This window comes from Sinocyclocheilus grahami, unplaced genomic scaffold, assembly GCF_001515645.1.
Source record: "Sinocyclocheilus grahami isolate Dianchi unplaced genomic scaffold, SAMN03320097.WGS_v1.1 scaffold822.1, whole genome shotgun sequence".
Classification (NCBI taxonomy): domain Eukaryota; kingdom Metazoa; phylum Chordata; class Actinopteri; order Cypriniformes; family Cyprinidae; genus Sinocyclocheilus; species Sinocyclocheilus grahami.
Window position 1 is genome coordinate 418949 of NW_015506001.1, and position 16329 is coordinate 435277.

At 36.9% G+C, this 16329-nt stretch overlaps 1 protein-coding gene across 1 annotated transcript in view; it reads right to left on the bottom strand.

Moving 5' to 3' along the window:
* LOC107562400 (probable leucine--tRNA ligase, mitochondrial) overlaps positions 1-16329 on the bottom strand; it is an 88083-nt gene that overhangs the window by 33757 nt on the left and 37997 nt on the right. The window contains exons 9-14 of the mRNA XM_016247036.1: positions 16030-16134; positions 14522-14637; positions 14154-14437; positions 5182-5280; positions 4625-4762; positions 2139-2242 (exon numbers count right to left, since the gene is read on the bottom strand). Of these exons, the coding sequence (XP_016102522.1) occupies positions 2139-2242; positions 4625-4762; positions 5182-5280; positions 14154-14437; positions 14522-14637; positions 16030-16134 (846 nt within the window). The remainder of the gene's footprint in view (positions 1-2138; positions 2243-4624; positions 4763-5181; positions 5281-14153; positions 14438-14521; positions 14638-16029; positions 16135-16329) is intronic.

Here is a 16329-nt window from a genome sequence, read left to right on the forward strand (position 1 = left end):
GATTTTTCGGAAAATTCAAAATTGCGAAATATCTTCACGCATAGAAATTTCAATGTTTCAATGTCCGATTCCTCAGCATGAGCCAAGGATTCGGAGGAAAACAGAATTTTGCTTCTAGACGACTACGGTTCAAAAGTTATTAGCATAAACATGAGTGCAAATTTGGCCTGTTGGTGGCGCTAGAGAGTTTGAGTTAAAGACTCCAAATTTAGTGTGGACAACAATGAGACTGTCCTCTATCTGTGTGCCAAATTTCATAACTTTCCCACAATTGGTTCTATGGGCTGCCATAGACTTAGGAAGAAGAAGAAAAGTAACGGACACAATAGGTGCCTATAAGCAACTAATAAATAATACTTTTATTCAGCAAGGATGCATTTATTTGATCAGAAGTGACCGTAAGGCCACTAAAGCGTTTTTACTCAAGGCTAGCGTATTTTTTCCAATTATTTTCAATGGGAGCGCTGAGATTTTTTAAAACGCCAGGAGCGTGACGAGGCACTGAGTGTTGAAGAATGACTTCTTAGTCATCTAACCAATCACAGTTGAGGAGGGGCGGGGCAAATACCACACCGAGCAACCGTCACGCCCTGCTTGCGCTACGACTGAACAACAATGGGGAAGTTAACATCGCTTGTGTTTGTGATCTTGCATGTTTGAATCCTCAGGAAGAGACGCAGCTGTGTTTACCATAATAAGCATTTCTCTGTGTTTACACACAGACGCATTATAAAACCATCGCTGATATCACAGACATTACAAGCAATTTCGGGAGCCAATTCAGATGCTCCTGCGAGTCTGTTTACCTTGTTGCCTGGCAAAAAAAAAAAAAGGCTATTTTAGATCCAGTATCCACAGAAAGCGAAACAGGAAGTGAGTGAGAAACGTGAGGAGGGCTGTTCACGGCACTGATGCATTTTACACACAAAAATGGCACAGGCTGTCTCATAATTTTACACTCAAGACAGATTGGCTGGCTTAATGCAATTTTCAGGAGTCCGAGTGCACATATTTTTATCAGTCCACTAGGAAACAAAGCTACCTCTATTTTTCAGACATAATAGAGTAAAAAGAGATGCTAGTGTCTTTACCAATGAGGCGACTGATTCTTTTAACTGATGGTGGGGCTTTAAAGGGATAGTTCATGTCATAATTATGTCATTAATTACTCATATTAATTCAATCTATTTGTTTCAGTTGCACTGCTGTCTATGCAGGGTCAGAAAGCTGTCGGATTTCATCAGAAATCTCTTAATTTGTATTCTGAAGATGAACAAAGGTGAGCAATTAAAGGTGGGGTAAGTGATTTTTCAAAAACACTTTAGAAAACCGATTCGGGCCGAATAGCTAAACAAACTCGAAGCCAATCAGCAGTAAGGGGCGTGTCTACTCAGGATGTGGAGGAGAGCGCGTTCAGTGCACGGGACGGACATTAGCCGAGCCGAGCGACAGAAAGATAGAGATGGCGGATAAAAAACAAAAGAGGAAAACGTCTGCGGAACAAAAGAAGGCTTAAGGCAAGAAGTGGGACCCGTGTAAATATCGGATCAGCTTTCCAGCGCTGGAGAGAACTCAAGGAGCGGAGGCCTGCGATCGGACGCCGAGGTTGCTTTGTTTCTTCTCGATAGGTGAGTAACACCGTGTCTGCGCCGCAACAGCTAAAGTCTGTCTAGTACACTGGACAAAGCGACCGTTGAAAATCATTTGAAATTTGTGTCAATACGTCATGAATGGAACGCAGCAGCAGTTTTGCTTTGTTTCACTAATCCGTTGCGTACGTATGTGTGGGGCGGAGCAATCAAAATAGGGGCGAGACACTTTTGGGGTAGGGGCGTGTTTGTTTTGGTGATTTCAAATGTCAACATTGGCAACCAGAAATCACTTACCCCACCTTTAATGACAGAATTTTCATTTTTGGATGAACCATCCCTTTAATTCCAATAGTATATCCAAAACTATAGGCCTACATATTCTTTGTTTTCAGAGTCATGTGCAATTTCTGACCTCTAAACAGTCCGAGAGTCCGATTCTAAGACAGATGAAACTCTCGCATGAACCAGATTTCACAAATTCGTCACAAACCCCAGAACTGTTGGCAACATACTGTACTTTATATCTTCTTACACACAAACACACACCTGAGAAGTCGATGTCCTCTTTCGTGAGGTACTGGCCGGTCTCTGCCACCCTGAACGTCTGCCCCTTTATCAGACCCTGGACCAGCAGCTTTCTGAAGGGCTCCCTGAAATCAAGAGACTGGATGTACATCACTGGTCACCCAATCCAGCATATGAAGGAAATTCAACATGTAAACTAGCTCAAAGCACACGTTCTTAACACTGTCAGTATTTACTCATTCTCATCTTGTTCCAAACCTGTGTTCTGTTATTTTTATTCATGTGGAGGAAAACTTTAGAGACTTTTTTCCCCCTTAGAATGGCAAGTTTATATCTTACAATTTTATCACAAAGTTGTTTTCATGCAATTTCTCAGAATTGTAAGATAAAAAGTCACAATTTCATTCATTTTTATCCCATGGTGGAAACAAGCTTCCATAGAAAACACCATAGAAGTATGATAAAAAATAGTTCATTTGACATGTGAAAAGTCATGACACAAAGCTAGTGAATGCTTTCTAAAAACTTGGACTGCTTTTGTGTGTTTTGTTTAGGAATGCTCCTATCCGCCTTTTTCGCCTCCGATACCGATTCCGATACCTAGGGTTCGGTATTGGCCGATACCGATCCGATACCAGTGAAGATAAATTTCTACATTTTAAATAAATGTAGAATTTATATATCTCTGTGTGTGGAACTGATAATCCTTCTTTCACAATCTACTAGATACAGACTACTTCATTATAAAGAAAAATAAAATAAACCACTATGAAAAAATATAGGCCTATGTATATTTATAATCTATGACAAAAATGTATCAAACTAGGTTAGTAGATAATTCGGCAGAAAAAGTTATTCTAGAAAAATCAGTGCACAATAATTTTAGAAATCCAAACATTTAGTGAAAAAACAGTATTTTGTGGGGAACAAATAAAAGTGTTGCACTAAATATGGTCAAATGTTACACATTGCTATTTGTATTATTATAAAATCCATGTATTAAAAACATTCATGAATGTATTTATATATTAAGTATTTACTATAACATTTTTAATAAGGCAAAAACGTATGATAGATACGATAGGACAAAACAAATACAGTGCAGCACGAACTGTTTTTATGCAGTCTATGAGCACGAAGCTCTTACAATGTGCGCATCCGGTGTGCAGAATAATGCGCTTGAAGCAACACGGCGTCACAGTCTGACAAGAGTTTGCGTGAACTTTTATGTAAGGACATAAATATTCACATGTAGCTCACATTAAGCTATCGTATGGCTTCAGAAGTAACACAGAATAATTCGCACAATCGGAAAAAAAAAAAAATCTTGGATTTGGATCGGCCCTCTCTGACCGATACCCGATCCGAGAAAAATGGCACTATCGGAGCCGATACCCGATATGAATATCGGATCGGCGCATCCCTAGTTTTGTTGGTCTTTTTTGAGTTTGAAAGCAGATGGTCACGGTGAACTACCAACTTTTTGTGTTTCACTAAATAAATAAATTAACTAATTTTTCAGATTATTCACTCACCAATTAATGAGTAATCACAGAATTGTCATTTTTGGTTAAACTATTCCATTAATGAATACTTTACACAATTCATCAGTGCACAATTTATGTAAAAGGAAAACTTAAAATCTAATAATTTCTCCTCTGCAAAACAACATTTCTGTAATAAAAAATAATATTATTCCATAATATTATAGCCTACTTTTTATGGTTAACAATTCAGGTTCCATTCATTAATGTTAATTGTCTACATCAGTTAACATGCTTCTATAACACTTCATTTATTAATCTTAATTAATGTGAACTTCAACATTTATGAAAAACAGCATTGAAATCAGAAGTTATATCTGTTAATATTATGTAAAGGGATCGTTCACACAAAAAAATGAAACTTCTGTCATCATTTACCAAGCAGTTGACGGTAGCCATTGACTTCCATAGTATTTTTTCCCCCATACTATGGAAGTCAATGGCTACCGTCAACTGTTTGGCTACCAACAGTCTTCAAAATATCTTCTTTTATATTCAACAGAAGAAATTAACTTATACAGGTTTAATTGTAACAAGTAGACGGTGAGTAAATGATGACAGAATTGTAATTTTTGGGTGAACTATCCCTTTAATGCAATTAACTAACATTAACTAAGGTTAATAAAAGCTGCAACATTTGCATCGCTCACTGTTACTTCATGTTAATTAATGCATTACCTAACTAACTATTTGAACCTTATTGTAAAGTGTTACCAAATTAAGTCACAATGCATAAAATCAGTGACTCGTTGACTGCCATTAACTTCTTTAAGTTGAATCTGAAAAATAAGACTGATTACCCCTAGCTAATTGCTCAGGTCTAGTTCTTAAGACACAGTCTTACATATTGTTTAAACATCTTGGCTGTCTCAACCCACATTATTCCCCAGTGATTCTATATGTTTCACGCTCTTCTCATGGCACTCATGGATATGTGTGTGTGTGTGTGTGTGTGTGTGGCACCTGTGTGAAACCATGCCCTGGTCTCTGCAGAAGTGGCTGAGGAAGCGTGCGTAGTACAGGTGCATGACGGCGTGCTCCTTCCCTCCGATATAAACATCCACAGGCATCCAGTGATCTGCTCTCGAGCGCTCGAAAGGCCTGCAAGAGGACACAAACACCTTATACTGTATCTGTATTACACGAGAGCGACCACTGGGATGCGCTCATGCACAAACATCAACACTGAAACATGACGAGAGAGTGTGTGTGTGTGTGCGACAGGTGTTACAATCTCACAAACTCTCTAAGAACACTTTAATGCTGCCGCTGCTTCATACCGACATCACAATCACGAATAACACATTCAACCGCACACTGAAGGGAGAATGTGAACTGCTCCTCCATTCGATACAGAACAATAACAGAGCTCAGGAAGTACTGTACTTCCCCCGCGCTTTCTTCATAGAAACTGAGTTAAAGCAACAACGGATCAGCATCTTTGGAAGCACCACAGACTAGAACAGTCTCCACAAACACCTGGTGGGACAGAGAGAGCCAGACAGAGCCGGTTTCCTTACCTCAGCGGGTTCTGAGGGTCAGTGTATCTGAAATAGTACCAGGAGGAATCCACAAAGGTGTCCATGGTGTCTGTTTCTCTCTCCGCCGGCCCTTTACACCTGATATCAACAGGAGGAAGAGTGTAAGTGCTGGGCTAGTCGATATGCTTCATTTCAAGAAACGGTGCGTTTTGTGCCACCATGACTCACTCATAGTTAACAGAATACTGAACTTGGTCATACTATGTGACATATTTAAAGGTGATGTGCACACTAAAGCTAAAGTATTTTCTCATGTTCCAACTTAATATACAAAGTAAAGCAAGTCATTCAGTCTCTTTTCAATCCCATTAGGGGACATTCACACACAGCATGTTTTTGGATTTAAAAACACAGGGCAGTGGGATGACTTTTTTCAATGAATCTTTTTAATTTGTGCACCACCGTTTTAGACTTTTATGTCACGCACGAGACGCTGCAAAACCCTCGATGCGAGTACAAACACATTAATCTAGCATGTTTACTCAGAAAACATCATATTATATTCATATTATAACCAGTGTTATTTTATATCATTGAGATACTATTCTAGATTTAATTTTTTTTAAATATATATATATATAATAATGGTTTTTGTTATTTTTAGTGTTTTATTATATTATTATTATTATTATTAATGTCTATTTTTATTTCAATTTTAGTTCCAGTTTTATTTTAGTAAATCAAGTACAACTACATTAAAATGAGAAGTGCTGCCTTGACAAGTAGCTGAAATAATATATATATATATATATATATATATATATATTATATTAATATAAATGTGACCCTGGAGCACAAAAGCAGTGTTAAGTCGCTGGGGGATATTTGTAGCAATAGCCAAAAATACATTGTATGGGTCAAAATTATAGATTTTTCTTTAATGCCAAAAATCATTAGGATATTAAGTAAAGATCATGTTCCATGAAGATATTTTGTAAATGTCCTACTGTAAATATATTAAAACTTATTTTTTGATTAGTAATATGCATGGCTAAGAACTTCATTTGGACAACTTTAAAGATGATTTTCTCAATATTTAGATTTTTTTGCACCCTCAGATTCCAGATTTTCAAATAGTTGTATCTCGGCCAAATATTGTCCTATCATAACAATACCATATATCAATGGGAAGCTTATTTATTCAGCTTTCAGATGATGTATAAATCTCAGTTTCGAAAAATTGACCCTTATAACTGGTTTTGTGCTCCAGGGTCACATATTATTTTTATTTCAGTTATTTCAAGTAATGAAAATGTTTTTTTTTTATGGTTTTAGTTTCCGTTTTAGCTTTAGTTAACTTTAACAACTCTGATAAGTGTTATAAGTACGAAAGAAATACTTTTATTCGGCAAGGATGCATTAAATTGATCAAAAGTGACAGTAAAGACATTTTATAATGTTACTAAAGATTTCTATTTCAAATAAATGTTGTTCTTTTGAACTTTCAATTCATCAAAGAATCCTGAAAAATAAAATACATCACAAGTTTCCACAAAAAAAGTTTTTTTTTGCACAACTGCATTGATAATAATCAGAAATGTTTCTTGAGCAGCAAATCAGCATATTAGAATGATTTCTGAAGATCATGTGACACTAACATGGCAAAATTCTGACATGTTGGTGTTATATCTTTCACTTGGACGCAAGTGAAATACAGCTGGATAAAAGAAAAACTGTGTCCGTCTTCATTTCAGGCTTCATTTCAGGGGGGTGATTCTTTTCTATACCCACTGAACATAAACTAGACAAGAATCAGACATCTGATTCTAACACAATAAGGGATGAAATCTAAAACTAGTTAATTTCTAAAGACTTTTCTTTCATTAACAATTGGAGCTACCAAAAACGAAAATCTAAAATCGAAATACAAAATGAAATGAGTTTTGAATGAATTTTTCACAGTAATAACCCTGCTGTGTGGTTTCTCAGCTGGCACCACTGAAATCCTAAACACTGAACGCCAGTCTCGCACCCAAAGCAAACAGCGCTTTGCATCCTGGGCCATCTGTCAGTTTACAATGCAGTCACACTTACTCTAGCGAGTCTCGGCAGACTTCATTCAGCTAATCATCCGCATCAAAATAAACGAATTAACGGCCGAACCCCGACCCGCACGCAGCATGAGCAGAATCCAGCCCTGCTAATGTCAGTCCTAAAGTGTGCGGCCGGCCGACCCTCCCTCCACTCCAGTCTGAGAGAGTCCAGCCCGTCTTTGATAATCAGTCGAACGTTCAGACAATCCTGCCTATTATACTGCCAAGCGCCTTGCGGTCGCCTAGCAACAGGGCGAAGGTATAGCAGGTTAATTCTTTGAAAGCCAGGTGCCATCTGAGAGACGAGCATCTCACATATGAGCCGTAATGAGGTGCTCAGAGAGAGTGTTTATAGCAGATCTACACTGAGAAATTAGGGCATTATTATGCTTTAAAAAAACTGATTTTACAGTTTTGTTTTTGACTCGTTATCGACGAAATGGTGGAAGTGTGTGCGGCTGGACTGATAATAGACTGGACACAGAATGTCATGAGAGGAAGCCATTAGATGCACACTGACAAGAGAAAGCAGCTCAGCAGGTGTTGCACCATCCAATCATTAGCTCTCATTTAAACTGTAAAAGTCCATACTAAAGCCCCGTTCACACCAAGAACGATAACTATAAAGATAACGATATTAGCGTCCACACCAGCGAACGATATCGTCTGTTTATTCTAAGCGCACGCACATCTGCTGCTTTAAATTCTTGAGCTCGTTACAGCAGGATGGATTCTGATTGGCTGTCAATTTTTTATCGTTCATCAGCTGGAGAAAAATCGCTTTGAAAGTGATTCCAACGATATTGTTTCTCTTTGTCTATATCGTTATAGTTGTAGTGTGGGCTATTCTTTAATATTGAGAACGACTTTATCGTTATCTTTATAGTTATCGTCCTTGGTGTGAACGGGCCTTAAAGGCTTTGCTACTACTAGCTAGTTTGTAACTAATTCTGTATTTGTTTGCACCATTTGTTTTTGAGATAAAGATCTCTAAAGTAATTTGTAGTTGCATAATATGACATTTACCTTCAATGCAATTCAATCAATCTGCTGTTTTATTCAAATTATTACTCCTGGTTGCAAATATTTAGTTTATATTTAGAGTTACGTTACTAAGTTTAATGGTGCAATGCAAAAATATTTAGTAGTGCGTAACCAGCCACAGAAACCCAAATAACATTTTGAAGCAATGTCACCACAGGCAGATTTTTCCAACGAGGCGGGGTTGAAAGCGAGTTTTGTGAGTGTTGCTTTGGTGTGTGTTAGTGTCCCACAACAAACATTCAAACATATAATCAGCACCAAAATCCGGCTGTGAGATCTTTCTCTGTTTTTTATCCTCCGATTTCAATTAAGCTTCTAACAGCGAAGCCAGAGACAATATCACAGCTCAGGAAATGACTCCTCTTTTCCTCAAGGACGAGGCAGATAAGCACCATCTCTCTCTTGATCTGGTTTCCGTGTCTTTCTCTCTCCGCAGCCACTTCGCTGAATGTTTTCGATCATTTAAAGAAATAAGGTGATTTTCTTCGAGGTCTCACAGATCAGAGATGATCCGGTCTCCTCGTCGACACAGGAACAAGCAGGGCAAAAACGTCACCGTCTGAATCAAATACTGTAATTCTACTAGTTACTACAAATATGACAGATTTCACACTGATTTACTTCAACTTGACAAGACTGAACTTATACCAGTGATGAGATCTTAGCATGTTTTAAAAGATCTGGAATTTAAAAAAAAGGTAACTTTAGTTTAAGGACCAATTCTCACTATTAACCAGTTGCTTATTAGCATGCCTATTATTAACATATTGGCTGTTTATTAGTACTTATAAAGCATTTATTCTGCATGACCATATTCTACATCCCTAATACCCCATACCTAAACTTAAAGGGTTAGTTCACCCAAAAATGAAAATTAGGCTGTGTTTTACTCACCCCCGAGGCATCCTAGGTGTATATGACTTTCTTCTTTCAGACAAATCCAGTCGGAGTTATATTAAAAATAGTCTTTGATCTCTCAAGCTGTTTAACGCCACTCAGCGGGTGTTGCATGCATCAGTCCAAAAGAAGTGAAATAAAAAGCGCCCATCCATAAAAAAAAGAGTCTCGCACGGCTCCTGGGGGTGAACAAAGGCCTCCTGTAGCGAATCGATGCGTTTTTGTAATATTCAAAACGTAATAATCACTTTAATGTAGCTTGCGCCAGCAGTTGTACACAGAAGCAGCTCCGAGCGGATGACGTATGAGGTCAGCGTTGCACATGCGCCGGTGAGTCTCATGAAAACCAACGTTTGTTAACAGGAGCAAAGGAAGCAAAGTTTCCTTACTTTAGCAAAGGAAAACCAGTCTCCTCTTGGCTTATATCGAAATCCTCTGACATCCTTCTTTACAAATCCTCGTTTTGTACTTCTAATTAGTGACCGTTGTTTTGTTTTTATCTCTCTGCTGGGCTTCCGCGTGCATCACTTCTGAGCGGTGCATGCGCAAAGCTGACCTCATACGACATCCGGCCGGAGCTGCTTCCAGTGTACAACAGTGAGCGCAAGCTATATTAAAGTGATTATTACGTTTTGAATATGGATATTTTTCTTACAAAAACGCATCGATTCGCTACAGAAGGCCTTTGTTCACCCCCCCGGGAGCCGTGTGAGAGACTTTTTTTATGGATTTTTTATTTAACTTCTTTTGGACTGATGCATGAAACACCCGCTGAGTGGCATTAAACAGCTTGAAAGATCAAACACCATTTTTAATATAACTCCGACTGGATTGGTCTGAAAGAAGAAAGTCATATACATCTAGGATGCCTCGGGGGTGAGTAAAACACAGCCTAATTGTAATTTTTGGGTGAACTAACCCTTTAACAACTACCTTACTAATTATTAATAAGCAGCAATTAGGAGTTTATTGAGGCAAAAGTCATAGTTAATGGTTTGTTAATAGCGACTATTGGACCTTAAAATAAAGTGTGACCAAAAAAAAAAAAAAAACATTTTTTTTCTCCACAGTTTTTTCAAAATGGCAAAATTTGGGTTTGTGGAGGTTTCTAGTTCATAACAACTTACAATAGAACATTTATAAATAATAGAAATCAAGATTGATAAATTATTGTTCATTGATACTTCATGATACCTAATGCATGAACTAATATAGAATCTTATAGGAAAGTGTTTTTTATATGTTTTGGATGGTATCCTCCATTACACAGATATCTTATAACTTGTATCCAGTTGAACACCTCAAATAGCAAAGAGTCTAAATACCTGAAAAGAACTAAACTTGAAAAAACGTAAAAATTAATTCAGGGCATCCAGAAACACAGATTCAAGTCCAAAACTACACTACTACAATACTTCTGATGTAACACAGCGAAGCACCTACCCTCATTTCTACAGCTGTTGCAGTATTTCATCAGTGGCTGGACAGACCTGTGACTCGTTAACAGATCATTTCAATACTTTTTTCAAATTTCTGAAGGCAGCCAAGGCCATAAAGCAGAACAGAACATACAGGAGCTTAGTCCATAATTCATAAAGGTTCAGACACTTAAAGGCCATGATTCTGCTCTGTACTTGTCTGTATAAATATACAGTGTTTGCACAGTATTCATAGTTTAACTGTACCATTTGTAAGACCATTCGTTTTTTAATTAGTTAACACCATTAGGTTTGGCTGCACTTGACAGCTCATAACAGCCGCAGTTACTAAATTAAATACAATTTTGAATAAATGTAGTCTAATACTGTACATTCATATTATATTTAATATGAAACAATTACATTTCTGTCATAAAACCAGTTGCTACAGTAAAAAATAAAATTCTTAAACATACTTATATTTAGATTTAGATTATAATTTAGGGGGAGGCAACATTACTAGAACATCGTTCTAGAAAGCATCTGATTGGACAAAATATTTAAGTTAAAAAAATATTTATGCAATGTGAGTAAGGTTGCACTGCTATAAAAATGTTACTAAATCCATGACGATAATTATTTTCATGGTATGGCTGATACCAGATAAATGGCAGATGTGACCAATCTATACTACTTTGTTAAAAAAAAAAGAAAAAAGTTAATGTTTTAAAAATTAAAACACTATTGCTACATGCACACAGCAACACACACGCACTTTTGTTTTAAGAGCGGTTTAGGAGATAGAGCTTGTAAAATATTTGCCTTAATCAATCACTATTTCACAAAATTAGTGCTAGATGACTATTTAACTCTTTAAAGAGGTGGAAAAAAATAAATATCCAAAATTGCCAGATAAATACCCAAAAATGACCTATATAACAATAAATTGAAAATGTGCCAATATCGGTTGATAACTAATATGGTGAGAACATATTGTGCATCCCTAATTGTGAGTTTTTTTTAATTCTCAGAGGAGAGAAACTGTAAATTTGAAATGAATGTATTCAAATGTATGCATTCAAATGTACACATTTGAATACATACATTTTATAATCCTTTTATTCACTGTAGACTTATAGGCTTATGAAACGTTGTTTACTTAAAATTGTTCATCTTGTCTTGCTTAAAAAGGAAGCAATTAGCTCTTAACTGAACATTATAAATATCTGCATCAAATCAGCCATCTGCCACCCTGCTTTCCAGATACTGGCATCAGTCACTAAAAACCCATAATGTTCGACCTCTACTAATCCACAATTCTGTGTATATGTATGCAGAGTGGGTATTTTACAAATGCAGGAAGTCAGGCAGCTAAGATGCATTTGTCTCTCCATTCATGCGTCTATCCGACAGAGGATTTTCGTAAAAATGTCACCAGCTTTCAGTGGCTCTGCCAGCATTAGTGCGCTTCATGGTCAGAGAGTGTCTATTAATACCCTTCACAGTGAGGAGGTGCTATCTGTGCGCACATCTTCACCACCTCCATGACTCAGTGGTAATGATCCCTGTAGTCTCCAGGGGACAAGTGCTCCATGAAACAAGCCACTTTAGTCTGGCTGGGTCTGAACTTGGCTCTGTTTTGATGAGATCTGAAACAATGAGTTCTGGTGAAGTCTGCCATTATTTCACATGACAGAGTGGGAGTACAAAGACTCAGATAATGGAAGAAAATGATTCCACTTATATTACTATGCCACCAGATGAAACTCTTATCAAACACTTTGGATTTTCTCAGAGTTCAATTTATATTCCCGTCTTTCGTCAAAGAAACCAAACTGTCTGACCTCTAAATCTGAGAAGAAATTTCCACAGAGAAAAGGCCTAGTGATCAGTGCACATGCTCCAGACAGCTCCGTGGTGCTCATATGAGGGATGCAGGTTCGAATTCAACTGTGCTCAGTGTGTTCTATGTAGGTACTGTCCTTCCTCAATCTAAAACAAAACAAAAAATAAAACACCAGAAATAAAAAAGGCAAAACAAAAAACAAAGCAAAAAACATAAAGCAAAGCCAAAGCAAAAACACAACAAAACAAAAAACAAAAACGAGCCAAGCTAAGCAAGGCAAAGCAAAGTAAAGCAAAGACAAAGCAATAAGCTACACTAAAAAACAAAACAAAAATGAGCAAGTAAAATACAAAGCAAAACAAAGTGAAACAAAACAAAAACAAAGCACAGCAAAAAAACTAAAACAAAAAGCAAAGCAGATAAAACAAAACGCAGCAAAACAAAAAACAAAACCAAGCCAAACAAAGCAAAGCAAAAACAAAAAGCAAAGCAAAAAATAAAGCAAAGCAAAAAACACAACACAACAAAAAACAAAAACGAGCCAAGCTAAGCAAGGCAAAGCAAAGTAAAGCAAAGACAAAGCAATAAGCTGCACTAAAAAACAAAACAAAAATGAGCAAGTAAAATACAAAGCAAAACAAAGTGAAACAAAACCAAGCCAAACAAAGCAAAGCAAAAAACACAACACAACACAACAAAAAACAAAACCGAGACAAGAAAAGCAAAGCAAAAAACACAACACAACACAACAAAAAACAAAACCGAGACAAGAAAAGCAGAGCAAAACAAACCAAAAGCAAAGAAAAAAATAAAGCAAAACAAAACCAAAACACAAAACAAAGCAAAGCAAACCAAAACAAAAAATGGTAACACTACAATATGGTCTCATTACTTAACGTTACTTAATGCATTAACAATTAGAAATACATCTGTTAAAAGTATTTATTAATCTTTGTTAATAAAAATACTGTTATAGTTGTTTATGGTTATTTCATGTTGGCTCAGGTCCATTAAATCATATTAAAAGATACAGCTTTTTGCTTTTAGTTATGAATTGCTAAATATCGAAAGGAACATTAACTAAGATTAATAAATGCTTTAGAAGTATTTTTATGACCTTCTATAATATGTAAATATAATAATATTCCTATATAATCTAATTCACCCTTCGCCGGGAGCTTGATTGACAGGCGATCTGACCAATCATAATTCTGAATCTGCAATTTGTCCGACAAACAACCCAGACAGGAGAGTAGATTAACATCGGTCGACTTGAACTTGAAAAATGGTGTGTGTTGACATCTTTCTGTGATTGAACAAGAAACCTTCTGATGTTCATTAATGTTTATTTCGTGCTATAACTAGATGACCGGTTCATGTGCTGCTTGAACTGAGGCACTACAGTGATCTGTCACGACAAATAAAAGAGCCACAAAATGATATTTATTGTTTGAATTTTTTGACAAAATGTGAAAAGCTGAGACTTTTTTTAATTCCAAAAGTAACCTGCTTTGTCTTGTCTGTCGGCGTGTTGTCAGTTTTCTCTTGGCTCCGCGATGTATTTTTCACTGCGTGAGAACGATGTGTGCCGTGAGAGCGCCGTGACTTATCAGACGTAGCAACAGTAACTAACTAATATTTAGTAAAAATACTACTAACAGCTACTTTTGAATGACTATCATTGTAGTTTTTTACTCAAACTCTTGCACTTACCTCGGACACTGGCATCTCAGCCAATCCTGTGCCATCTTTAAGGGCGACGCCCCTTTCCCTGAGAGGGACGGTACTTTAGGTAACATGACTGGCAGCTCCTCCACTGGAACTGGCACAGGCCCGCATGCGCTGCAGTGCACTATGGGAATGGGTGTGCCCCAGTAGCGCTGCCTCGAGATTAGCCAATCACGTAACTTGGCACTAGTGAGGTATCCACCAGCGTTCCTCTCCCGGGCTTTCTGGGTAACAGAGTTAAAAGCTTCTGCCCGGCTTTGACCTGTGAACTACAGTGGATGAGATGATCAGGATGTGTAACCGGTTAGCTGGTTAACCTCTGCTCTCATGTTTAACCGTGATGGTGGGTTTACCTCATCTGAGTTTATTAGAGTCTGTGTTCCGTCTTGTTCTGTCTTCAGAACAGAAATCCAGCTCAAACCCAGAGACTGAGCCAACTCTGCTTCCTCCTCACTGCTATCTGGGATGCCTGTTATAAAGAATAAAAAAAGAAAGAGTTGTTTTTAAAAAAATATATATATATATGCCTTGTATATATCTAATGTTAAATGAAAGAATTGTGACTCTTTGTGGTTGTAAAACAGTTAAATTCGGGAGAACTGACTCCATCTAAGGGTCACTTCATGTGTTTTTACTTATCAATTAGCAATCTAATTTGTTAAAACTTTTCATATACTCTTGGCCACATAAATGTGTCTCTGCAAAATGAACAGAAATTCAATCTTAGCTATCCAATCAGAGAAAAAGCATTTGGTATTTTGTATCTAATGCAATTGCATTTGTGGGTCAAAACGAACGAGTCAAGTTTGTGGAAACATAATCTTTTTTTCATGTTGGTTTCACAACTTTTTTGCTGAAAATATAGAATTTATACAACATGCAAGTCTTTATGTAATGTCAAGCAGAGTAACCATTAAGAAAAACATATGCTTAAACACTGAATGCATGCAAGTGTTAATCATTATCTAAAAATATAAACAGTTATTATATTGTTGGAGTAAATAAATAAGATTTTTTTTAAATTATGAATATCATTCTTAGGGTTTACCATTTGTAAACCTGAACTACTCTTGCAATGTCATAAGAAGATCAAATTAACAAATATTTGTATGCATATTTTATATAGAAAATATTATTTATATATTTCAGAATATATACTGTTTTGTGGTTTTCACACATGTAAAACAAAAAACATGTGAAATAAACAATACTGTACTGATTTGGTGGACAAACTGTTTTCAAATAAGATTTTAAAACAAACCTGCTTCACTGTTTAATTAAAATAATAACAAAAGTTTATTCAAACAATACATTACACAGAATTTCAGGATTTTAATTCCATTACCATTTCAGGTTGGTTAAAGCTTCTTCATAATTTCTCTAAATCAGAATTTAAAAACATTGTCTTGAGTGGATTCCTTGTATAAATTAAACATTTTAATGAGCATCATGTCACTGACTTTCATTCATTTTTTAAGCATGCCGTAAGTGTTTAAATACTTTTTGGAGCAACTGTACATGCAATGACAAACGCACAGAAGAGGCTAAAGAACTGTTACAGAAATGCTTAATGCTGGAGTACAGCATGCTGGGAAATTGTTTAAGTATATGCGTAAAAAAACACTGGAAAATAACTAGAGCGGTGAACTCCACACACATCCCTGATGCATACTGTAGATTCTCCTTAAGGAATTCACACACACACACACACGCACACACGCACAAAATGTAATGACACTGCAGTCTCTGCTGGATAAAAATCCAAATGCATTCTAGATGTACTGCATTAACAAACTAAAGATTTACAGACTGCAGTCCTCCCCTCACACACACACACACACACACAGAAGCATCTTCTCACCCATCACAGTGTCCAGATGTCCGTCGAACTCATTCTTGCTGGAAATCACCACTGGAACCTCGCGGCCGGTGAACACGTTGAGGGCTGTGACCTCAGTCAGGCTGTCTGCACAAGCAGGGGTCAAAGGTCAATCAATCTGAGATCTCATTAACAGAAATCTGTCCTCTTCCAAAGCCTTTGGGATTCACAATTATTTCACGGTTTGGTGCGAGACCACAAAATCAACTAGCAACCACAGCCTCGAGGGTTAAAACACACACACACACACACACACACACACACCACAAAAACAGTACATAA